At 46.3% G+C, this 24,133-nt stretch overlaps 9 protein-coding genes across 9 annotated transcripts; 1 reads left to right on the top strand and 8 right to left on the bottom strand.

Moving 5' to 3' along the window:
* Nucleotides 1-72: 72 nt before the first annotated feature.
* Nucleotides 73-2,176, bottom strand: SERLADRAFT_437955 (uncharacterized protein; the record flags this gene model as incomplete). The annotated part of the gene is made up of 5 exons (XM_007318301.1): nucleotides 73-799; nucleotides 860-1,265; nucleotides 1,348-1,944; nucleotides 2,008-2,035; nucleotides 2,084-2,176. The coding sequence occupies 5 exons, from the start codon at nucleotides 2,174-2,176 to the stop codon at nucleotides 73-75; spliced, it is 1,851 nt and encodes a 616-aa protein (XP_007318363.1).
* A 720-nt stretch (nucleotides 2,177-2,896) lies between these two features.
* SERLADRAFT_337532 (uncharacterized protein) lies at nucleotides 2,897-3,702 on the bottom strand (the record flags this gene model as incomplete). The annotated part of the gene is made up of 3 exons (XM_007318300.1): nucleotides 2,897-3,405; nucleotides 3,464-3,530; nucleotides 3,586-3,702. Coding segments are annotated over 3 exons (693 nt in total), but the record flags the coding sequence as incomplete, so codon positions are not given.
* A 2,546-nt stretch (nucleotides 3,703-6,248) lies between these two features.
* Nucleotides 6,249-6,795, bottom strand: SERLADRAFT_467479 (uncharacterized protein; the record flags this gene model as incomplete). The annotated part of the gene is made up of 1 exon (XM_007318299.1): nucleotides 6,249-6,795. One exon carries the CDS (start codon nucleotides 6,549-6,551, stop codon nucleotides 6,339-6,341), a length of 213 nt encoding a protein of 70 aa, XP_007318361.1.
* A 734-nt stretch (nucleotides 6,796-7,529) lies between these two features.
* Nucleotides 7,530-9,125, bottom strand: SERLADRAFT_467476 (uncharacterized protein; the record flags this gene model as incomplete). Its single annotated transcript, XM_007318298.1, has 5 exons — nucleotides 7,530-8,174; nucleotides 8,257-8,443; nucleotides 8,493-8,571; nucleotides 8,648-8,988; nucleotides 9,045-9,125. 4 exons carry the CDS (start codon nucleotides 8,911-8,913, stop codon nucleotides 7,645-7,647), a joined length of 1,062 nt encoding a protein of 353 aa, XP_007318360.1.
* A 114-nt stretch (nucleotides 9,126-9,239) lies between these two features.
* SERLADRAFT_467473 (uncharacterized protein) lies at nucleotides 9,240-10,915 on the bottom strand (the record flags this gene model as incomplete). Its single annotated transcript, XM_007318297.1, has 6 exons — nucleotides 9,240-9,747; nucleotides 9,800-9,962; nucleotides 10,020-10,124; nucleotides 10,187-10,620; nucleotides 10,674-10,706; nucleotides 10,765-10,915. 6 exons carry the CDS (start codon nucleotides 10,855-10,857, stop codon nucleotides 9,625-9,627), a joined length of 951 nt encoding a protein of 316 aa, XP_007318359.1.
* Nucleotides 10,916-11,118: 203 nt separating this feature from the next.
* On the bottom strand, nucleotides 11,119-11,614 carry SERLADRAFT_467468 (uncharacterized protein; the record flags this gene model as incomplete). The annotated part of the gene is made up of 1 exon (XM_007318296.1): nucleotides 11,119-11,614. The coding sequence occupies one exon, from the start codon at nucleotides 11,466-11,468 to the stop codon at nucleotides 11,304-11,306; it is 165 nt and encodes a 54-aa protein (XP_007318358.1).
* A 1,402-nt stretch (nucleotides 11,615-13,016) lies between these two features.
* SERLADRAFT_437949 (uncharacterized protein) lies at nucleotides 13,017-14,033 on the top strand (the record flags this gene model as incomplete). Its single annotated transcript, XM_007318295.1, has 2 exons — nucleotides 13,017-13,786; nucleotides 13,850-14,033. The coding sequence occupies 2 exons, from the start codon at nucleotides 13,017-13,019 to the stop codon at nucleotides 14,031-14,033; spliced, it is 954 nt and encodes a 317-aa protein (XP_007318357.1).
* Nucleotides 14,034-18,287: 4,254 nt separating this feature from the next.
* SERLADRAFT_389384 (uncharacterized protein) lies at nucleotides 18,288-18,823 on the bottom strand (the record flags this gene model as incomplete). The annotated part of the gene is made up of 1 exon (XM_007318294.1): nucleotides 18,288-18,823. One exon carries the CDS (start codon nucleotides 18,777-18,779, stop codon nucleotides 18,609-18,611), a length of 171 nt encoding a protein of 56 aa, XP_007318356.1.
* A 3,846-nt stretch (nucleotides 18,824-22,669) lies between these two features.
* Nucleotides 22,670-23,019, bottom strand: SERLADRAFT_389381 (uncharacterized protein; the record flags this gene model as incomplete). The annotated part of the gene is made up of 1 exon (XM_007318293.1): nucleotides 22,670-23,019. A coding segment is annotated over one exon (182 nt), but the record flags the coding sequence as incomplete, so codon positions are not given.
* Between the last annotated feature and the right edge of the window lie 1,114 nt (nucleotides 23,020-24,133).

Raw genomic sequence — 24,133 nt, 5'->3', positions numbered from 1 at the left:
ACCGGGATAAAAGTTGGATAAGAGAAAACAATTATTCCACCAAAGATGAATGAAAATCTCTGCCCACTATAGTCATCTGTCCTTCCGTCGAGGCGTACCAGGAACTTTCCTTGGTGTTGCCCCAATTCCAGGGGCAATGCCTGTCAATCGCCTCTCCCCAACACCACCACCCTCTTGTACCCGCTGCACTTCTCTTGCAGCTCTACGAGCTGCATCGCCCACTTTGCCAGGTGGCCGATCCAAGTCAACCCTACATAGAGCCCTTAAAAGATCTTGTGGATCTGATGATGATGGTTGGCTCCGGCCTCGTGAAGGTAATGGCAAGTATGAAGACAGCGATGTCGGTGACTGGGTTGGTGGTGGGGCGGACTCAGCACGGGCAGAAAGGACCAGGGAAAGTAAGGAGAACCGATGATCGAGTTCTGCCTCTGCTGTTTCTGTCATCCGAACGGCAGAATTCGTAAACGAGAAGAGACTATCGATTTTGAATCGAACGTCCTCCATCCGCTGACTTATTGGACTTTCCTCTCCGGACTCGAAACGTTCTTCCATGATTCTCTTAGCCAGCTCCACGCCGTTCTTCCCCCTGAATGCTTCTGGCAGCTCTTCCTCTCTGGGTAATAGCCATCGCCAGTCGTCTCCGGGCTCCACCGATGTGGCTCTCTGCTTCCCTTTGGCTTTAAGAGACGATGGTGGTGTCAGCGCTCGCCTTCGTTTTTCTAGGTCGGCTAGGGAGTTTGTCTGATATGAGTTGTAAAACTGGTCGACATGTACCCATGCTTCTTGTTCTGCTTTAGCACTAAATAGAGACGGATAATCAACTCCATGAAAATTTGCCCGTCAAGGAAATGTACAATACCGGTCAATATGCTCCGTGAACTTGATTTCTCGGGCCCGATTCTTTAAATTCTGTTCGTTTGGCTTGAACTTACTTCCCTCACCCACTTGACCATTTCCCGTGCCCTCTGGCATGTTCTTACCATACACATTTGTGTTTATTCTTCCCTCTGCTAGCATTCGCATCATGTCCTCCTGTACCACCTTTAGCGCTTGTTGTCCGCGCTCACTCAGTGGTGGATCCTTTCCATTCGCTTGTGCAGAAGATTTGCGTCGTGAATTTGAGGACGAGGAGCTTGCTTCAGCTAATGTATTCATAGCTCGAGACGTGGACCATATGAGCAATTGACGCGCACGCTGTGGCTCAGGAAGATCACAGTCGATGTGCTTATAAAAACTTGAATCGGAAACAGAAGTATGTGGCTGAGCTGTTCATGTATTTGAAAAATAAGATAGATCAGAATCGTAAAACATATAAAAGACACGAACATGATAGCGGAAGTGACGCACTGATAATGCCAGTAGCTTCAAAACTTGTGCTTATCCGCTTACCACGAGTACTAATAGAGCTCCTTCTCGAATGTTGCTGGGCTGGAGATGTGCTGGGCTGTCGGGCTCGTGAGAGTCCTTCTCTGAATAGCTTGTTACGCTCAATTTGTGGGGTTTCGCTTTCGGGCAGGGGGTGTAATGAATCTTTGGGGTGACGATTTGGTTTGGACGATGATGGAGGGAGAAAGTGAATATTAGGATCAGCGATTCCATTACCGATTGATCGCTGGCGAAGATGATCAATTTCCGAGTTCATTCGTCTCACATCCTCGTCTACCCCGGGGTCTTCGCGTGAGGTAGGAAGAAGATCGCCATTCCTAACATGCGTTGCTGCATGAGAGTTATCAGCTTTGAATTTCTTTGAAGGATGTTTGGGTTGCGATGGATTTCCGGGTGTCGCTAATGATTGGGGGTGACGTTGTGCTTGTGAAGATGGAGGTCGAGAGGGTGGACGCGTATTGAGAGTGGTTTGAGAGGAATGATTGTTCTGTGGAGATGAAGGACGCGATATTGGAGCGCGTACAATGTCTAGCCCACCTGCCTGTTCTTCGCCTATGACTGGAGTATACCAATATCTATCAGCCTTTCACGTCCTTTTTCATCTAGAGCATTTACACGCACATTTTCGCTTGGACGCGTTTGATTTCAACTGCATCGCGTCAATACAAGAGCGCAAGTAAAAGTCACGTATACTGACCTCTCTTTTGCTCCTCTTTGCAGCATTGAGGAGTGGATTTGAATCATCTGGTGCTTTCCGCTTTGAATGTGGTTTTGGATCTGATGTGAACATTAGGTCCTGTAGTCCTCTGCCTAGATATCTTCCACTTCCTTTCACGTCAAAGCCTTTCCAAACGTTCCGCTATAGTGAATTCGGCCTGCAGCACGATAATTTGTCGGTATGTACGGCGGCGTCGCCGTCGGTGTCGGCAATAATGGTGACAGACAGAGACCAACGCAGGAGGAGCGGAGTTTGAATATTCATTCCCACGTTATGGTTATCAACGAACCAGCGCGCCGCATCGCCAAGACGCGTCGGGAGACACCAATGAATGTGAGCGCACCGAGAGCTCTTCAAGGCTTGTTCGATCTCCCAAATGGCTCTTTTTTACTATGCACGCGTTTTAATGCCTGACCGTGTCTGGATCGGCGATTTTACAGTATGACAAGGACGTTGGCGAGAGCACGGCTTATATATTTTGATCTGGGGCACAGGATTAATCCTGAGGCCTGTTGGCACCTGTAAGTACAGTTCTGAGTTCACAGCCAGCTGTTCGGCACACCTCGAATTTTGCCCAAAATTTACCAGTAAACCTGGGTATAAACAAGATTGACCCACAGTTGGGAACAGTATTCGTGATCACGCCCAGGGAGTCAGCGAAGACTAGTCTGATACCTCATATGGCTTTATAGAAACGAATGCTAATATGGTACATCATATTGCCCTTGATAACAGCTTCCCTAAAGTGCATATAGTCAGATGCTCTAATAGTAATAATCCTTTCACCTATATTTCACTCTTCTTTTGCCTTGCTCCGAATATACTCGTGCCCACCCTAACTATGTCACTTCCTGCCTTCAAGGCAGATTCAAAGTCACTCGACATACCCATGCTCAGCAGCAACTTTCCATCCTCCCCCCACTCACCACCTCCCTTCTGCAGGTTCTCATCCAATTCGAGTTGCCTATGAAGTTCATCGCGAGTCCCTTTCAGCGTCTCGAAATCCTCGTTCGCTTTCTCTGATGAAGCAAGCGACTCCGTGAGAGAGCCAATCGTCATTAAGCCTTGAAGGCGAAGACGGGGACATGTGGTAATGATATGGCGTGCGAGCTGTACGAGCTCTGAGTCGGATGGAGATGATTCGACGAGAGGAGGTAGCCCTGATTTTACATCTTCTCCTGATGTATTGACCTGAAGGAGGACATTGAGTGGTGATGTACGTTCTATTGGCAATGCTTTGTTGAGTGCAGTAGCTGCCCTCGCCGAAGTGACAGTTTGGATAGCATATATATTCGGAATAGCTGACAACCATGCCAGTCAAAGAGTCAGAAAAGCAGAAATGTTATGAGATGCACTGACATGCAAGAATCTTCGACTTGTTTGATTGCAATGTCCCAATAAAATGCCATCGTATATCTACGGGCAGCTTTTTGTGCATATGTCAACAACTTCTCGCAGCCCAGCATCAATGACTGGCTTACTTGTTCAGCCTTTTCAACCAACTCCTGTACATAGTTTTCTCCAAAGTCACGTTGCCCATGCTCGTAGCACGCAAGCACATCGGAGGCAGGTTTGTACTTCGAAACAGCAAGTAAAGTTGGCGTACTATGAGACGACGAGGTTAAAGCTGCTTGTTGGACCCGAGTTCTGATTTCAGCCAGAGATTCAGCAAGCTCTGCTGAGCGCTCCAGAGAGGTCTTGGTTAACGGAGCAGGTGCCATCCGAGCTAATCGAGATATCTGAAGCAAAGTCACCAAAGATGAATGCATTCGAAGAATGGGAAAGTTGCCTTTTATAACTCTCTGTGTCAAAGTTCACTGTGATGACTCAAGCCGGTAGGTGTAGACTGGTTTGAGCGGGGTGTATTGGTATGCGTAACGCTTAGATTAAATCCACAATGCCGCCTATGTGGATCAGATAAAGAGACCCGCGATAATCAGCTTTATTCTCGATGGCATAATATTTTGTGATGGTCTAGCGAGCATTCGGGAGGAACCTGTGAAGAACTGGTCACCGGGGAACTCAGCAGTAAACTCAGTTAGAATCCACCGGACTACCCCGCAACCACATCGATGCATCCTTGACATTCATCCAGCAAGTCGCCATCTCAGAATGGGCCATGCATCTCACTTCGAATCTTTATTCAGTTTGAAAGTCCTCGGTTCATATATCTGAACTTGCATGCATATACCTCCATCCCTCCGAGCTTTATGAAGTGGGTAGGAGAACATTCTGTCATCAGATTCTCGCAATTGAATTCAAATTGCCGGTCAGCCTTGACGTGTTCACCGTTTATCCCTGGATCTAACTCGCATCTTGGCTAACATACTGGGAAGAGGCAGTTCTTTCTATGAGTGCTGAGTTAACAATGGAGAAAACACTTCACAAGAAACTGCTGCTTGTAATGCTTCTTACACTGACTTATGATCGGGTCCCTACCAAGAACAAGATCAACACGAGGATAGACACAGGATAGACACGGAGGTGATCGTTTTGTATTGTGGAAGTCAGAATGATCCAAGTAGAAAACTGTCTAAAGTACCGACTCCGCTACACACGAACACACCCATCAATCAATCTGTCGATCACGATGACTGTGAGTATTGGTTTTCCTCAGTAGTATCTGCGCAATGGATTGATTGCCTATAGGAAAAGGTCTGACCCCGGGATTCCAAATGCATGGCTGGCAAGACACAGCCCCTTATCTCGGCTTCATATCATCATGTTTTATTGCCTTGGTCCGTTATCCAATCTCAATAAAGACATAGGATAATGCAGCGCACAAGCATCATATATGATGCGGCATCCTTTCTGTTCCCGAGGTTTTTGGGTTGGAAATTGTTTTCATTAATCTGACCTGGTCTTTTTCATTATGGGCAGATCTCATATGCTGTGAGTAATCTTTTTTATACCGCCTCTACCATGGGATTGAGTACCTTACCTGTTTATCTTTTTCTCTGCGCCGAGGCTTTAAATGGTGAGAATGCACATACGAATGCTTTTTGGAAATGTAATTCTGCAGGTTCAAAAATAACGCCAGGCTGAGAAGGCTCCCGCACCGTAGCCTCATCTGGCCGTTAGGAGTGTTTTACCAGGGCACCCTAAGACATGTCTTTGTGTTCTCCGATCGATTGGAACGCTGGAACTCTGAAATTCGGGAAGGACATGCGCAATGTTTGAGATGTACGATCCAGGCTTTATATGCAAGATCCACAAGGTGACGCGTCATTCATAATCTCATGTAGCTCTTTCATAAGTGTTTGCAATTGAGAACATACGATACCTTCTTGCTGTTCGCCATCTGATACGACTAAAGCCAGGCCATGTATTATATCATCCAGATATCTCCGAAAACAAACCTGGTGCAACGGTACGGAGCTGCTGATTACAGTTTCTCGGCCATAGGTAAGCTTTTGTAGTGAGAAGGGATAATCTGCTGGGTAGGGATGTTATTGCTGCTGGTGCTGGATCTTCGATAACTTTGTTGCACTCGCCTCGGTGAGTTGGGTTTAAAATACGACCATCTCCATTTCAGGAGGACATCGTATACCATATCAGACCAGCCCGACTAAAACTGTAGGTGAGAAATGCTTATAGCTTGCTGCAAAGAAAGGTCCCACTATACTTACCTTGATAGTGCAAATCACGCATAAAGTGCTACGTATAATCGTTACAACAACCGATGTCCATTACCAGCTTAAACTACCCTATCCGCCGCTTAAGCTTGTCTCTGGCAGACAACATCAACGGCTCCGCATCACGATCATGTAGTTCTCCGCCTGCGTCCCCCCTTCGTTCTAGGCCCCCGTGCCTCCCTCGAAAGTCAAGTGCGCGTTTATCTCACAAGTTCAAAGCATTTTCATCTCTCGCCGTCAATTCAGAAAGCAGTGCTGGCACGAGCTTCAACAATTTTCTGACCGAAAAGGGTAACGATGGTTGTAGAAGCCATGTCGGTCGAGCGCCAGGTAAGTAATTCTAATATTAGAATTTAGAATTTATATGTACTTACCCCTATTCTCCCTCGCTCCACGAATGTCAAATAATGACCTCTTATTTTATTCAACACGACCTATCCATGCAACATTTTATCCACGCGTTTTCAAACATTTTGCTGTACGACGCCATAACCACGTGCAGTAGCGACACCTCGCGGCCGTAGTATTAGCCTTTTTACTCCCCGTAGCGTTGGGACTTCTAGCGTCAATCACGCTCGAATTCATGAATACAAACACGATCATACAATTGACAGCGGACGTATTGTCAAGGATAACCCGGCGTGTGGCTTCCCCTGCAACGCGGCAACGCCAGCCAGCTCACCCGTGGACGGATGTAACATCGCGTTTTCCACGCCAGCCAGTATCCCAATAACCCTAGCTCCTACTTCAGCTGTAACCGTACCAGATTTCCGAACATTACTCTCGGCGAGTTCGATGTCGACGTCATCCATTTCCTATGGCACATTGGATAGACTACTTAAGCCTGAACGTCAAGCTGCGATCCGGTCTCATACATCACTGGACCTCAGCATTGATACATCAGTACCACCGACGCCTACACCCTCTCCAACGCTAATGTCTACTCGCACCCCGACAACTCCAAAAAATAAACCGATACCTTCACCCCTCGTGATGGTTCATGTAGGAGCAAGCTATAGCTCTCCATCTTCCCCTTCGTCACCGCAGCGCTTTAAAACACATGTATCTCACGAAAAACAGCGTTTTCCATACATTTCTCCTTGCCTGTCTCTTTCTTCTAGTTCAGTATCTTCTGAATCTTCCGATAGTAGCGACTCCTCTGTTCCTTCACCCACAGCTCGGGCTCGGCGCGCCCCACCGCCAAATTCCTGTCCTCCAATGGTCTTACAGAGCACGTTGAACGCATATACACTTATTGTGCACCTCCCAAGAGTCATATCACCTGAAATGGTCACTATATCTGCGAAGAAGGGCGAGCGGCTTGATGTAGTTGCAGATGCATGGCATATGGAACATGACTGTGAGTTCTGTCGGTCCCGTATCCATTTCATTTTGCAACTTCGTGCGCCTTTTTCGTTACTGATTATGGCCCGGGTATTCCCTCGTGACTTCGTTGTGTAGGTCACTACGAATGGCAAGTTCGTTTTGCACCGGGCGACGTCGATATGTCCTCAGTCCGGGCGCGCTTCAATTCCGATGGCCGGCTTTCAATCGATGTACAGCGCCACACTGCCGAGAGTGGACATATCTATGCTTCCAGGGGGGGCTGGGGGTGCATGTTCTGACCCGGTTCGACATTTATACGCTTCCAGAATTCCGCTGGACCGAATCTGGACTGAACTTTTACTGCACTATCATCCTTATACACCACTAATACATGCTTTTTATGTTTATTCTGTGTTTATGTTTCCTCCATGCCATCTATGCGACAACTTGAACTTAGAGCCATGAATTGTGAATACAGGCAACGTTGATATATCTGTTCTTTTACTGCTATGCCCTACTTAAGCTACAAATACATGTCTTCACTCATACTGTCATAATAATAACCAGTTTTTCTCGCATTCAAGCAGTCTCTTGTGGGTGTGCAATCAACTTCGTCCCGCTCACCTCTCCTTGTTTCAAACGCTCTAAGCCACCAATGATTCCCTCTAACCCGTTCGGGAGCACGTCAATGTTGTTGGGTTGAATTTCTCCATTGTCCACCCACACTTCGAGCTGCTTCCACGCCCCCTTGCTTAACTCGCGATTCTGTGGTGCATGCGGGCTTCCATAGGTTGATATGGCCTCCCTCTTGTCGTTTTCCTTTTTCTCTACGACAGGTGGAAGAGTCAGAATAAGCTTCCCAGGCCTCTCCGAGGAAAGAAGCTCCCATCCGATTTGCTGCGTTTCCTTGATGGAAATGGCATCATACACTACGTGCAAATCAGCCTTAGACAACTGAATGATCTTGTTCCCAGAATCCACGAGTTCTGAAGGAGAGAGGTGCCTGTCCAAAATATGGGTTGCACCGAGAGATTGAAGATATGTTTTGTGTTGGGGAGAAGCGGTGGTAATGATAGGGGAAAATCCTGAAAGGCGAGCAAGTTGAATGGCTATTGTGGCGATAGTGTGCGGTTAGTAATGAAACGGGCAGTCAGAGCATGAGAAAATGAATGTATTGGACATGATACGCACCGTAGCTTCCAACAGAAGAAGATCCTCCTAAAATAACAATTGGTTTTCCGGCATATAACCCTTTAGCTTCGGCCTCCCAAGGTGGGATAATTCCCGCTCCATTAGATTTTCCATAAAGCCCAGTCGAAGCTGTATCGAAGCCCAATGGAATGGAAGCTGCTTGCTCATAAGAAAGCGTCGCCGGGATCTATGCATAGAATGAGCGATGTATTGTTCTAGAAGGTAACCATAAAAACCTTGGCCGCAAAGTCGGCTACGGTGATATTAAACTGTTGGAAAGTCGCCTTGTCGTTCTCAAGAAGACCATGTGCAAAGCTGTAGTCATATGTATCAACACAGCCATTAATCTGGATAGGGGCCTAGGTGGTGGGCCACAACTAGAAGGACGTACATTCTATCTCCCTTGACAAAGGTGTGTACGCCATCGCCAATGGCTTCCACGACGCCTGCAGCATCAGCGCCTAGAATGGCGGGGTACTTCTCAACGAAAATGCCATGCTGCTGGATCTTGTAGTCAACGGGGTTGAGCGCCGTCGCATGTATCTTCAACAGCACTTCTCCATTCCCCGGCTTTGGGATATCCCGAGGACTAACTACGAACTTGCCTTGCTTTGACTGCAAAAAGAGGGCCTTCTGTTGATGATGCTGGGTGGACATGTTGGCGGTGGAAGAAAATATCTTCACGATCCAATGCGGACAGGAGGTTTATATAGTAGTACGGAGAGAGCGTGGCTGGGAAAGAAGGAGATTAGAAACGCTGACGCCATCTTACAAGTACTTTGAGTCACATTACATTCCAGGCTTGGGTCATCGTTCATTTGGAACATGTCCGTACTGATGACATCCCGGCACTTACCACAATCGTAGTTACTTACAAAGGGCTAAAATTCGCGGACTCAGCTTTTCTTCTTCGGTAACCTCCATGTTCCCAAAAGCGTAACAATGCCGAACCGAAAGGCGTCTTTTCCCTCAGCAATGGGCCAATAGGTGATCAGCAAAGGTAGTGATTGGGAAAGTATAATAAAAACACTAGAACTGACGCATTACTCATTACGAAATATTCTGGCGTAATACCTTCACATTCGCAATCCAAGAACAAGAGTTCGAAGGCGTTCGACGCTTCCTACAGCAAAACGTGCTGACTTTAACACAACTGCTAATATGAAGATGAAGTAGACGGCCGCCAATTGCAACAAAGAGAACAAGATCTTTAAGTTACCAAATTGATTAGCGTTGGCGAAATGCGTGGTGATGCTGACAAGAAATGCGATGCGTATGTCAAGAATTGAAGAGAAAAGAGAAAAGAAAAAGGAATGACGAAAGCCCACAACATCACAAGTATGAATGGGACCGCTTGAAATTAGAGGGCTACGTAAGGTCGATGATCTCTCCAGACTGGAATACTTTCGAGGGACGAGATTCTGTTTTGACTTTCTTCGTTGGGCGACTCTTTGTTTTAGAACGCTTCTCCTCGAGTTCTTTAACCTTGTCCTGGAGTTATCTGAGATTACTTCTTAAATTTGAGATATGTTACATTACTCACCTTCATGGCTTGGATTTGCCTCGAGTACTCGTCATACACCAGGTCACCATCCTGCTCATTTTTGATATCATGAATCACCTCGTCAATAATCTCAACTGCAGGCTCTTCATCTGCGGGTCTCTTCTCTCCCGCTCTGGTGGGTATGATTCCATTTGCTCTGAGCATAGCTACAGGAAAGGAAACAAGCTAAGAAAATCTCTGAAAGAGTTATTGATAGGTCATACCAGAAGCTCTATATTTGAAGACAAACGTAGCGAAAGGCTTGGGGTTCAGATACTTCACCATCGCCACATTTTGACTTGCTGATGGTCTCGCTTCACCAAATCTGTGAACGACGCTCTTGTCAATGCCCCTGAGGCTAGTGCTCAGCAATAACAGAATTATTACTTGACACAGTGGGTCATTGCCTTCTTGGAACGCTCGTGAATCTTTTCTTCCCCGGTTCTCACATCTCTATCTGGCATCGGACACTCTCCTGATCCCAGGACATCCCAAAAATCCAGCTGTATTTCACCAAGCCCCTTGGGCGCTGAATGTAGATACTCCTCATCGTCTGCATACTTTGTAGTTAATAAATATACAAGTAATACGTGGAACATACCCGTAAGGCTGAGATGAGAAAATAAGAATGACCTAACAGACGTGCGAGAAATTGCGACCGAGTCTGCAGTGATTGTCTCGACTCGTCTTTGTCCGTGCACCGATGGTATCAACCGCCCGCCACACTTGACTCCATCCAACATTACCAGACCCGCTACCCCCTTTCCTTGAATATGCTTTGAATTGTCCCCAACGGTGGCCTGCCACTTCACTGCAAACTGCTGCAGCTTAACTTAGCGAAAAGCATGGTATGCGAATGTAGTCAATCCCTTACTTTTCCAGCTTCAGAAGCAATCCAACATGTTACCTTACAGATATCGACCGTTATATTAGTAATTTCGCCTGACAGGGGATACTGATGTTACCTTGTTCTCTTCCTCGAACACCTCAACGCCATATTCCTCCAATTGAATATCATCAACCGCCACGCATGCTTCGAATGTTTTGTAATGTAACATGGTGATCCAATTTAAAGTCGACAATGCCCCGAACTTCCAAAAAATGTCACGTTGATGCCAGATGGGACGTTGTACGAGTTTTTGGTCAACTGTGGAATTCCCAGACACTGTACGAGAAAGGAGTGTGATGCAAGGGCTGTTATTACTGCGAACTACGGTCCAGTTAAGAAACAAAACTTCGAGTTCAACAATTCGCCCTTTACTATGACGGTCACGTGCTGGTGTTATTACTTTTATGACGTATTCAAAGCGCAAAGCTATAATATTATTATACGTTGCTCTCCTTTCGAAGCTGCAGAAGGGAATAATTCACTATGCAACGGATGGATGACGATAACTTGTGTCGAACTAGAAGAAGATCGGCATATTTGGTTCCGTCTGGCTACAGTTAGCAACTGTCAACAACATACGACTCATCTTTCAAGGAATTGGGGATGGCATTTAGGTTAGGTCAATGACTTCTCGTCGCCAACCTCCCTCAGAACAACCCCCGTTGGTCTACTGACCCCAATGGCTTCCTCTGGCAGGACAACCACCTCTACGTCCCAGATGCCAGTGACCTCCGACTCCGAGTACTCCAGGATAAGCATGATCATCCCCTCTCCAGCCATTTTGGTCAGAACAAAACCCTGGAACTCATCTGACAAGAATATACTTGGCCCAGGCTCCAGATCTTTGTCAAGGACTACGTCAAGTCCTGCACTACCTGCACCAGAGCCAAGGTGCCTCGCCACAAACCCTACAATACATTGAAGCAACTGCCAATTCCGGAGAAAGCCTGAAACCCCATCTCTATAGATTTCATCGAGCAACTTCCGCCCTCTGAAGCCTTCACAGCCATCTTGGTAGTCGTAGACAGGCTCACTAAACAGTCCCTGTTTATCCCCACCTACAATACCATCACATCCCCAGAGCTAGCAAAGCTTTTCCTCCTACATGTGTTCTCCAAGCACAGAGTCCCTGCCCACATCACCTCTGATTGTGGCTCTAAGTCTGTCTCCAACTTCTTCCGCTCCCTTGGAAAGGCACTCAACATCCACCTTCATTTCACCTCTGGTTACCACCCAGAGAGCAACGGACAGACAGAATGAACTAATCAAACGCTCAAGCAGTACCTACAGATCTACTGCAACTACCAGCAGGACAACTGGTCTGAACTCCTTCTGTTAGCGGAGTTTGTGTACAACAACTAACAACACTCCAAGCACTGCTACTGTTACGATAACATAATTTTTGGACCTTTAAATTTCATTCTCCTCTTTAACTTTCTTCTATAGCTTTCACACACTGTGCCATGTGGCACTTTCTTTTGTTCAAACTCCCCTTTTCTCGCGCTGCACTGTTTTTTTTTATTTATAGCTACAAGACTCTCACACAGTGGAGCTGGTCACACGGGCTGTGCCCCATGGCATCATCAGCCACTGCTTCCATCAACTGTATAGTACACATGTACAAATTACCTGTAGTAATATGAATACCCAATAGATCCAGGAGACTCCTCAGTGAGTCCTCCTGTTGTTTACCCACAACTAACTCGGTCCTATCCTAAGGGTAACCACTCCTCTCACTACCTTTACAGCTTTGTCTGAGTTGTGTGCCAGAGTATACAAACTCTGGGTTGTTACATTAGGACTCGCTCTTACTACTCTCTCGCACTTTGTGCAAACCCGGTCCCCAGGGTTAAGAGGTTATTGTTTTGGAATATCCCGTATAGCAGAAGGGTGCGCTCCTAGCGACGGCCCTGTAGTGCTCAGGGAGAAGAGGCAATTATCTGTACACGGCCCCCAATGTTAAGGGGAGTACTTTAGCTCAGCAGTTGGTGTAGAACCACTGTTAATTAGAAATTACATACAAACTTCTTCTTCATTTTCCTCTGACCAGGCCAGGCACTTGCCTCCGCCAGTCTGGAGAAGGGTTGACAGTTTAACAAGCGGACCACCCCCTGACAACCGTTCGGACCAGGGTTTATTACAAATACCTTATATATACAATTTCAAATACTATAGTGTGGGTAGTCGGAGATTGAGATCCGATACTCAGCTGGGAAGAGGTAGATCCGCAGATAGCAAGCGGGGACTCCCAGTTACGTTTTTTTACGTTTACAAAGAGAACAAGTCGACACATTGTCGCAACCCAATATGAACAGTCTTCTGCACAACATGCGTGCACAAATTCGGGCGTTGACAAATCAGCTCGCCAAGATTCAGGCTGCCCCAGCAGCAGAACCTACAATTGAGCAAAAGTTCAACAAGAAAGTCAAGATCATTGCTGACCCCGGCGCTTTCGAAGGGGATAGGGCTCAATTTGCTGAATGGTGGATCAAGCTCCAGATTTGGATCAAGGCAAATTGGGACACATTTGCTGATGATTTTGAGATAGCGACTGCCGTACTATCTGGACTGAAAGGACCTGTGGCAGGTCAATATGCCCAAGTAAGACTGCAGAAGTGCTACACAGCGGGAGTGTGGCCCACCCGGGACGATCTCAAGATAGAGATCAAAAAATATTTCAAACCGCAAGCTGAGCGTGACTGGGTGCGTCAGCAAATCCGTTCCTTCAAGCAAGACAGCATGAGGACGGATGACTATGTCACCCAGTTCCTGGCTCTCTCTATACAAGGAGGGCTTGGAAATGAACATGCAGTAGAGCTGCTAGAGCAATGTGAACCCACACATTGCCAAACAGATCTATCTGCAGGATACACAAAGCAACAACTGGCCCTGGCAGCTGAGGAAGTCCGACGAGTCAGTAGAGCCATGGAGCTCTATGCTATGCACCAAGGTGGCGGGCCCACTACCAAAAACAACCAATCCCAGAGGCGCCCTTGGTCATCAAACCACCATAATCACTTTCACGGGTTCAAGCCGTTCGGGCTGCAGCCAGGACAGGGTGCTCCTATGGATATCGGCGCGGTCCAAGGCGGACAGATGTGCAGATTCAAGGGCAACTGTTACAACTGTGGTCAAGAGGGACACATGTCCTGAGACTGTAGAAATGGGGTGCAGGCTGCCCAACACAAAAATAACCAAGGGCACCAGGCGCACCAATTAAAAATGGAAAAACCGGATGATTGGCTTAATACTCTGGCTGGTCGTTCATACGACGAGATCCGGGCCTTCTTTTACGACCAGCAGGTTGCTGAGATGAAGGCTCAGGGAAAAGAGTTTGGAGCTTAGGTCACTTGGGTGCCTTCGCTCCTATGAACAATGAAGTGAACCACAACAAGGTGGCCCCTGCTCCGGGGTGTTGCACGAGCAATAAAGGAAAGACAGGGGTGGCTCCCCAATTTGTAAATAGATTTCTAAATTTGTTATCTGAAGTATGTACTTGTATAAAGCACTGTGATTGTAATATTTATGATACTACCACTGCACCAGCGCCTCCTTTGGAGCGTGGCCCCAGCGAGATAAACACTAGGGTGCTTGATTCTGGTAAAAATAAAAATAAAAACATAGAAAATATTAAAGTAGAAAAACCTGTTTCTCTCAATTCTTCTTCTTCCTTGGAGCCACCCTTCCCCAAAATCCCAAGGCGTGTGTTGATGTGCACGTATTTATTCCAAAAGGAGATCCGTTTAGAGGTTGGTGTGGAAAACCTTGCCCAGGGCATAGTACACCCAACCAGTGCACTGCTTGATTCAGGCGCTAACAACATCTTCATAGATCAGGTCTGGGCGGAGCAAATTGGACTCCCCCTTGTAAAATTAGATGTATCTATTCCCGTCTATAACGTTGACGGTACGCTTAATGCGGGTAGCTGCATTACGCACAAATGTTCTTTTGTTGTTGAGTACCAGGGACACAGAGAACGAGTCACCGCCGAAGCTACCCAACTAGGGAAGATTAATTTAATCCTAGGCTGGACCTGGCTATTTAAACACAATCCTGAGATTGACTGGCAGACAGGGGTTGTCACATTGTCACGTTGCCCTCAGGAGTGTGATGACTTGGGTAAGCCAAGTCATGTCCGTCAAACTGAGCTTGATGAAAGGATAAATGCTGGTCACATTTATGAGCTCAGATCCCTAGAAAAGATTGACGATGACGATGATGAGGTAAAACCCGAGGAAGAGATTAAGAGGCTGGTACCTCCCAAGTACCATGACTTCTGGAAAGTCTTTTCAAAACACAGATCAGAGCGCTTCCCAGAGGCTAAACCATGGGACTATGCTATAGATTTGAAGGACACCTTCAAACCTAGAAAGGGACACATGATTCCCCTCTCTGCTCCAGAAAGAGACGAGGTTTCTAGTTTCATAGACGAACAGCTTAGGAAAGGTTACATCAGACCTTCCAAAAACCTTATGGCATCCCCTGTGTTTTTCATTCCTAAAAAGGATGACAAGAAGCGCATGATTATAGACTATCGTTACTTGAATGAGTACACGGTTAAAAATGCGTATCCGCTGCCTTTGATCAGTCAGCTAGTAGACAAGTTGGCTGGTGCCAAGATCTTAACAAAGATGGATCTCAGATGGGGGTACAATAATGTACACATCAAAGAAAAAGATGCTTGAAAGGCCACATTTACGTGCCACCGAGGATCCTTCGAACCCCTTGTTATGTTCTTCGGGCTGACCAATTCACCAGTGACCTTCCAGAGCATGATGAACAAGATCTTTTGTCATTTACATTGACAATTTATTAATATTCACGAAGTCAGACAATGAGGCTGAGCATGACAGGATCGTGCAAGAAGTCCTTTGACACTTACAGGAACAGGACCTATTTGTCAAACCCGAAAAATCTAACTTTCAAGTGAAGGAAGTAGATTTCCTTAGTATGATAATTGGCAAGAACGGAATCAGGATGGACCCTGAGAAAGTTCAAGCTATATTGGATTGGCCAGAACCTACTCGCGTCAAAGGAGTTAGGGCCCTCCTTGGCTTAGGCAACTTCTATTGAAGATTTGTTGAAAACTTCACGAAAATAATGAGACAGTTAAATGATCTCACTAAAAAGTACATTGTTTGGCACTGGGGCGCCAAAGAACAAGAAGCTTTTGATAAGCTTAAACAGGCATTTACAACAGCACCCATATTAGCATTTCCAGAATTAGACAAAGAGTTCAGGCTAGAAACTGACTCTTCTAATTTTGCTACTGGGGCTGTTCTATCAATTAAATGCCCTGATGATCTTTGGAGGCCTTGTGCCTATTTATCACATAGTTTGTCGCCCACAGAGCGCAACTATCAAATTTATGATAAGGAGATGCTGGCCATCATTAGAGCTCTAGAGCACTGGCGGCACTACTTAGAAGGTGCTAGACACCAATCTGAAATTTGGACCGATCGTAAAAATCTGGAGTACTTTATGATGGCTCGAGACTTGAACCGGAGACAGGCCCGCTATGCGGTGTACTTGTCTAGGTTTAATTATAAATTAATTCATAAGCCTGGAAGTTCTATGGGGAAAGCAGACACTTTATCCAGAAGAGAGGATCATGCCAATGGCATTGAAGATGACAACAAAGGTGTCACCCTGATAGATCAATCAAGGGTTGCCAATGTTAGAATCAGGCAGGATTCCGATCTTCTGGAAGTCTTCAAGAAAAACATCTCCTCAGAAGAGAAGGCACACCTTGATGGCAATGAAAACTATTTATGGGAAGATGGGCTCTTCCATTTTAGAGACAAAATCTATGTGCCTGAGTCCGCAAGGATCAAGGCAATAGATAGACATCACAATACTCCAGTGGCTGGGCACCCTGGGTGGCAACGAACGATGGAGTTGATCTCCAAAAACTACATGTGGCCTGACATGGTCAAAGACGTACAGGAGTATGTAAAATCCTGTCTGAGATGTGCCATAGCAAAGAATTTGCATCAACCGCCGGCCGGTAAACTTATGCCAAATCCAATACCAGCTGGTCCTTGGCAGGATATATTGGTTGATTTCACAACAGATCTACCCGAATCAAATGGGTATGATTCAGTAATGGTGGTAGTAGATCGCTTCTCCAAAGAAGTGGTGTTCATCCCCACCAACAAAACCATTACCACCGCTGGTACGGCAGATCTATTTAATGATTTAGTATGGTCTATCCATGGATTGCCAGAAATGGTTATCTCCGATAGGGGACCGCAATTCGCTAGCAAATTTACAAAAGAGTTATGCCGGATGCTGGGCATCAAACCTGTATTATCAATGGTGTTCCATCCGCAGACTGATGGACAAACAGAGAGGCTCAATCAGGAATTGAAGCAATACCTCCGCAATGCTGTTCGTGAATTTTATTCTAAGAATCCCTCAGCTCCAAGGAAGCTTAGAGGCATGAATTCGAACCTTTTTAATTCCCTTTTTCAACCTATGCCCAAAAATTTAACTACTACCTCTAACATTTGGTCGAGCCTGGAAGTCGAGCCTTAGAAGGGGGGTAGTGTTACAATAACACAATTTTTGGACCTTTAAATTTCATTCCTTTCCTCTATAACTTTCTTCTATAGTTTTCACACACTGTGCCATGTGGCACTTTCCTTTGTTCAAACTCCCCTTTTCTTGCGCTGCACTGCTTTTCTTTATTTATAGCTACAAAACTCTCACACAGTGGAGCTGGTCACACGGGCTGTGCCCCATGACATCATCAGCCACTGCTTCCATCAACTGTATAGTACACATGTACAAATAACCTGTAGTAATATAAATACCCAATAGATCCAGGAGACTCCTCAGCGAGTCCTCCTGTTGTTTACCCACAACTAACTCGGTCCTATCCTAAGGGTAACCACCTCCCCTCACTACCTTTACAGCTTTGTCTGAGTTGTGCGCCAGAGTATACAAAAAAGTATACAAACTCTGGGTTGTTACAGCTACAGGGGTATCCCCCTTCTTTGCAAACAAGGGCTATCACCTCTGTGCATCCGGAATGCGACCTCACTTCTGCTAGAGCTTGAGAATACACTATAGATCTAGATGACCCCCACCAATTCCTCCGAGACGAGATTGCGCATGCACAGCATCAGGAAAAACCCTTTTGCTATATAGCACTATATAGCCACCACCTATATATATAAATGCATTCATAGAAACTATAGTACTATCAGTGCAATCATAACTCTTATAGCTCTTATAGCACAGTAGCAGGCAAAATTTTAACCAAGGGGAGAAGTATCTATAATTTCCTCAAACTCTGGATTAATCTAATAAACTTGTTTAATAATAGAAAAAGGCCAGAAGTGTTTGGAGTCAAGTAAATTATTATAGGCAAGGTACTATAAGTGCTCTTATAGCCTATAGCAGCCTATATAGCTCCTATAGCTATTGTGAGGCAACGATAAACTATAACAAGAACTAAACCTATCTCCTTCTGCACTTGCAGGGAGTAAGGGTTCGATGAGCTTGAGGTCAACAGACGCTAATGAATACAGCGAGTCGAGGACTTTTAAGAGGTAAGCTTCAAAGGTTCTTGTTGAGGAGTAAAGCGGGTAAATTCAGTAATAGAAAGCTAAGGAGCTATACATGAATAGGTACGGCTTTATATAGGGAACTGTCCGTGCCTCAGACCGAAAAGAGAATATACGAAAAGTGGTCTGAGGGATTAATCAACCAATAAGAAAAAGGGGAGGTAACTATCGTACGACTTCTGACTTGATTAATCAGCAGGTGAGAGATTTGTACTAATAATAGAAGATTGTCACGCGTGGTCAGGAACCGTATCCTCATAATGAGGTACGATTCTAGATAAGGCGTTATTAGTATTACCAGGCTTTACTGGGGCTTGGAGCTGGTTGGCGAGATGCCTACTACCAGTCCCTACCCAGTGTGCTGGCTAGCTGGAAGCGATGTCCAGTCTCTGATCTGTGATATAAAGTGGTAGCGATGGTTAAGAAAGCCTGTGAGGGCTATGAGAAGTAAGATGGCAAAGGATACCTCTAGCCCTAGAGCCAGAGGTGTAACGGGAAAAGCGTTTGAGAACCAAGACATAACGAAGATAGGAAAATAATAAAACGGTCCTTACATTACCCCCCCCTTTTATATTCTTGTCCCAAGAATCTTAGCGCCGCAGTCCGTGAAGCGGTTTGTGATCCAGTCGAAAAGGCGGGGTTTTTCGGTTGTAGTAGTGAAATTTTCGTAAGGACGAAATCGTAAAGCGGCGGAGGCGATGACACGTGGGGCGGCAGGGTGTTTGCGGTGGAAGGTGGCAATAAGCGAGGGGGAATTTTTTAAATGGTGATCGGGTTCCCACGTCCTCTCCGTGATCGGGTATCCCTTCCAATGGACGAAGTAATCGAGCTTAGCCCCTTTGAGTTTAGTGGGCCGAGAAGCGATGATTTCTTCGGCTTCGTATTCGACTGCGCCATCAACTTGGATCGGCGGAGGTTTCGAGGTACGAGGTTGATTGGGGAACTCCGGCGTGTGATACGGTGATAAGAGGATTTCGTTGAATACGGGATGGATCGCCTTCCAGGATCTAGGGACGTCAAGGAGATAAGCGGATGGGCCGACCTTTGCCTTTACCGTAAATGGGCCAAATCGCTTGTCATCTAACTTCTTCATCGGTCGATCGGTGGAGATATGAGTTCCCTCTAACCACACCTTATCTCCTTTGTGATATTCTCGTGCTTCCGTGCGTTTCCGGTCATAGTACTTTTTGAGGTTTTGATTCGCGAGTAATAATGATTGCCGAGTTTGTTCGTGTAGTTTCGCCATAGAGGTTGCGAAATCTTCGGCGGCTTGCGAGCGCCCTGAAGGCTTCTGACCGGTCCCTTTACGAGGGTGAGAACCATAATTTACAAAGAAGGGGGTCTGATTGGTGGCGGAGTGAAGATGATTGTTGTACGTGAACTCGGCAATGGCTAGCCAATCAGCCCAGTCGTCTTGTCGGTGATTAATGAACGTGCGTAGGTAATGTTCCAGGTCTTGATTGATTCGTTCGGACTGCCCGTCAGTTTGGGGATGGTAACCTGTTGACAGACCGGGTTCGATCCCAAGGGTTTGATAGAAGTCCTTGGTGAAGTTCGACATGAATTGAGGTCCTCTATCCGATATAATCTTTTCCGGGATGCCGTGTAGTCGTATGACCGAATCTCGTAGTTGTTTGGCGTAGCCTAACGAATCGAGAGTAACGTGCGTTGGTACGAAGTGAGCCATTTTCGAGAATCTGTCAACAAAAACCTGGATAGCGTCGTATCCGTTTGACTCTGGTAACGCTCCGATGAGATCCGTCGTGATTATCTGCCAAGGACGGTCAGGGATCGGATTTGGATGGAGGGGAGCATGCGGTTTTTGACGATGCGACTTTGTTCTCTGACATATCTCGCATCCTGCGACATATTTCCTGATATCTCTCCTGAGGCTAGGCCATCAGAATGATCGGTTTACTCCTTCGTGCGTCTTTCTTTCTCCTGGGTGTCCGCTGAGGCTCGTGTCATGTTCTTCTTCGATAATACGTGCCCTCAACTTTGGGTCTTGGGGTACGTAGATTTTGTTTTTGAAGGATCCTAACGTCAACTCGTCTTCTTTCTCATTTCCTATCCAGACAATTCCGTCTCGTTTCTTCCAAACCTCTGGATCTTCTTTCAACTTCCTTACTACGTAATCGTCTAGTTTGTGCTGCGAAGCTAGCAGTTCGTCCAGGTAGTGTTCTTCTAACACGTCCTCCATAGTATAAATATTTGCTTCCGCGAGCTGAGGTAGAAGGACCTGTCCTTCGTTGTCTCTCTCGCCTCTCGGATGGTCTACTCTTCGACTAAGTAGGTCCGCTTTCGTGTTCGCCGAGCCTTTCACATGCTCTAACTTGAAATCGTATCTCGCTAGTGTGTCCATCCACCTAGCTTGTCGTCTGTTTACTTTCTGGGGATCTCTGAAGTAGGTGAGGTTCTGATGGTCGGTGAATATGGTGAACTGGTGTTTAGCTCCCATGAGGAGGTGTCGCCATTCTTCCAATGCATGCATTACCGCTAGCATCTCTTTATCCCAGATAGCGTAATTTCTCTCTGCAGGGTTCATCGACTTTGATAGGAATGCGACCGGTCTCCATTTCCCTTCTTGCTGCTGGGATAACACCGCTCCTGTGGCGTAGTTGGAGGCGTCGCATTCAACTTTGAATGGATCTTCGTCGTTAGGGATTGCGAGTGTGGGCGAAGTGGTGATTGTCTTTTTGAGAACGTCGAACGCTCGTTGTTGGTCTTCAGCCCACTCCCAATCTACCTTTCCGGTGAGGATCGTCAGTGGTTTGGCAATCTTTCCATAGTCCCTGATGAATCGTCTGTAAAAGTTCGAAAACCCTAGGAACGACTGTAACTCCTTCTTGGTTCGTGGTATCGGCCATTCTGCAACTGCCTGTACTTTTAGCGGGTCCATACGAATCGTATCATGGGAGATGATCATTCCCAGATATTCGACTTCTTTCTTCTCAAACTCGCATTTCTCTGGCTTGAGATATAATTGATTGTCTGCGAGTATCTGAAGAACTTTTGATACGATCTTCCTGTGTTCCTCTAATGAGTCGGTGAATATCATGATGTCGTCGAGGTATACGATAACTGATCCTTCGTTGATTAGGTCTCGGAGGAGTCGGTCCATCATTGTCTGAAAGGTGGCTGGGGAGTTCGTGAGTCCGAAGAACATAACCAGAGGTTCGAACAGTCCTCTGTTAGTTCTGAAGGCGGCCTTATGCTCATCTCCTTCTTTGATTCGAACATTATTATATCCCCAACGGACATCTAGCTTGGTGAAGAATCTAGCTCCTTTAAGTCGGTTTATCAGTTCTGAAATGAGGGGTAACGTATATCGGTTTTTGATCGTAAGGGCGTTGAGTTTCCGATAGTCTTGTACTGGTCTGAGAGATCCGTCTTTTTTCTTGATAAAGAAGAACGGGGATGCGTAAGGGGATTTTGACACTCTAATCCTCCCTGTCTCTAGGTTCTCTTTCAAGAATTCGTCAAGATGAATCTGTTCGTCACGGTTAAGTGGATACGTTTTACAGTCTAGACCTTTGGCTTCTGGTAGGAGTTCAATTGCGTGGTCCCAGACTCGTCGTGGGGGTAGTTTGTCAAATGACGCTTTTGTGAATACTGGCTCAAAATGATGATAAAACGGGGGGACGACGTCTCTGAACGTGAGTGTTGACTTTGCTCGTTCTGATTCTTCCGCAATCTGTTGGCTTTTGGTTTGAGATACGTTGCTTTCGACGGAAATTTTGTCAATCCTGCTCTGTAAGTCTACAGCGATGACTCTATCTCCGTCTTCAGGGTGATACTCCGTATCATCGGAAGGGTACGTGATGGTGTTGGTTTGCCAGTTGACGTTGGGATTCGTGCGTCGTAGCCAGTCGTGTCCTAATAAAATTCTGGCCTCTCTCTGTCCAGTGACCAGGAAGTCCATTAATTCCGTGCGACCTGCCACAGTTAGGCGAAGTGTCACATATTCCGTCAAAGGTCCAGTGCGATTCTTGGTTCCATCAGCGTTTGAGACAATGACACGAGTTGGCAGTGGTTTTGTGGAAATGTTGTGTTGCCGAACAAAGGCTTCGTCAATGATAGAATCTGTGCATCCTGAATCTATCAAAACTGGTATGACATGCGTCTGGTGATCGTCAATAGTGGATAATTGGCATTGTAGCGAGAGTTTGCGTTGATGAGATGGGGGGAGGGATGAGAAATCTTTGATCACATTCAACTGCTCTACGATATACTCTTCATTGTGTTGCTTGAGTAAATTGATTGTATCCGTCGTGATGTGTGGGTAACACTGGGGTGAGGCCCAGTTCCGAACCAATGCTTTGGCTCTTTCTTCTTTCTGGTCTTTAATTCGTCGAGCCAACCATTCCGCTGAATGTGGCTTAGCGTATTTCTCGGCACGTAGGTTTTGGGAAACATGTTTCGATTTATCAGTTACAAATACATTTTCCGAACCGTGCTTACTGGTCAGAGAGTCCGTGCTTACTCCTGACCTTCGAGAAAATCCTTCGTCTTCGTCTCCTCCTGGGTTGTGGTTGCTTCTCTAGCTGCAACTTTCTTCAGAGGGCAGTTCCTTGCGATATGACCCGGCTGGCCACATCCGTAACATAATCTGAACCGACTCTGTCGGTCTGTATCCATGGGTACGCCTTGTCCGGGGAATACACCTCTCTGAGGTTGATCCTCGAACCTTCTTGCATACTGATTCGTCTGGGGTCTCGCCATCTGCTGTGGCTGCGGCTGTTGCACATGCTGGTGCGTATACGTCTGTTGTTTATAGATAGGTCGCGACGGCTGCGTGACTTCTCTCTTTCGTCTTTCGTCTAGCTGAAACTCTTCTCTCCGTGCCTCCCATGCGTAGGCTTGCGTCTTCCACTCAGCAAATGTTTTCGGTAGGTCTCTCTGGATGATGACGAAATCACAGATTCGAGAGTGAAGATTCTTTTTGAGAATACGATTGATCACGTCAAAGTGAGTGGTAGCGTCATATCCGGCCTTGTCCATGAGCGTTGTGAAATGGCTAAAGAATTCATCGCAATGCTTGTTCTCCTGTTTGTATGTCTCGATCTCGTTTACCGCCTGTGATCTTTCGTTTGGATTCCCGAATACTTGGGCTAGATCGGTTAGGACGGTCGAGAGAGTCGGCCATACGGGGGTAGTTGCGTCGAGAGCTTTGGTAAGCACGTTCTCTTTCCAAGCTTTTACTGTCGACGTTCCTTGGTCGCTGATTTTGGACAGGAGGTAGATGAGCTTCGTCTTCTCGTCTGGAAAGTAGGATGCGTAGGCGGTTAAGTATAACTGTAGTGCTTGGCGCCATGCTATGAATCGTTCCTTTTCTCCTTTGAATTCGAAGGGTTCTGCTGCGAGTGTTACTTTGCCGTGTAACTGCGTGGGGTTAGACATGGATGAGGGTTTTGGAGGAATTGGAGGTGGAGGTGGGCGTGTAGGCGGTAGCGGTAGGGTTTGTCTGGGTGGAGTCTCTGGTTCTATGGACGGTCTTGGGTTTCGATATTCGGAAAACACTTTGAAGGATTGAAACGAGTTTTATTTAGTTCGAATCGTAATCAAACTCGTCACTCCAATCGTTAGAAGTAAATCCAAAAATATTTTCTTCTTCTTCCAAATCTCTTTCTACCTGTGAGCTAGTGGTAGAATTACTGTCCAAGTTCGAGGTTGTTTCGTCTGGTGAGGGGGTTCTTTCTATAAGAATGTTTCCTTGGATTAACGAGGAGACGGGAGGAATATAAGAGAAATTTCCGTGGGTCAGATGGTACTCTGGTTTGTACTGCGAGTAGACTCTGTTGTTTTCTCGAATAAATACTCCCCAGAACTCGGTGTTGATCTCGGTAACGATGAAACGATCTGTGGGGTGGCGGA

This window comes from Serpula lacrymans, assembly GCF_000218685.1.
Source record: "Serpula lacrymans var. lacrymans S7.9 unplaced genomic scaffold SERLAscaffold_7, whole genome shotgun sequence".
Classification (NCBI taxonomy): domain Eukaryota; kingdom Fungi; phylum Basidiomycota; class Agaricomycetes; order Boletales; family Serpulaceae; genus Serpula; species Serpula lacrymans.
This window is presented reverse-complemented; position numbering and strand designations above follow the sequence as displayed.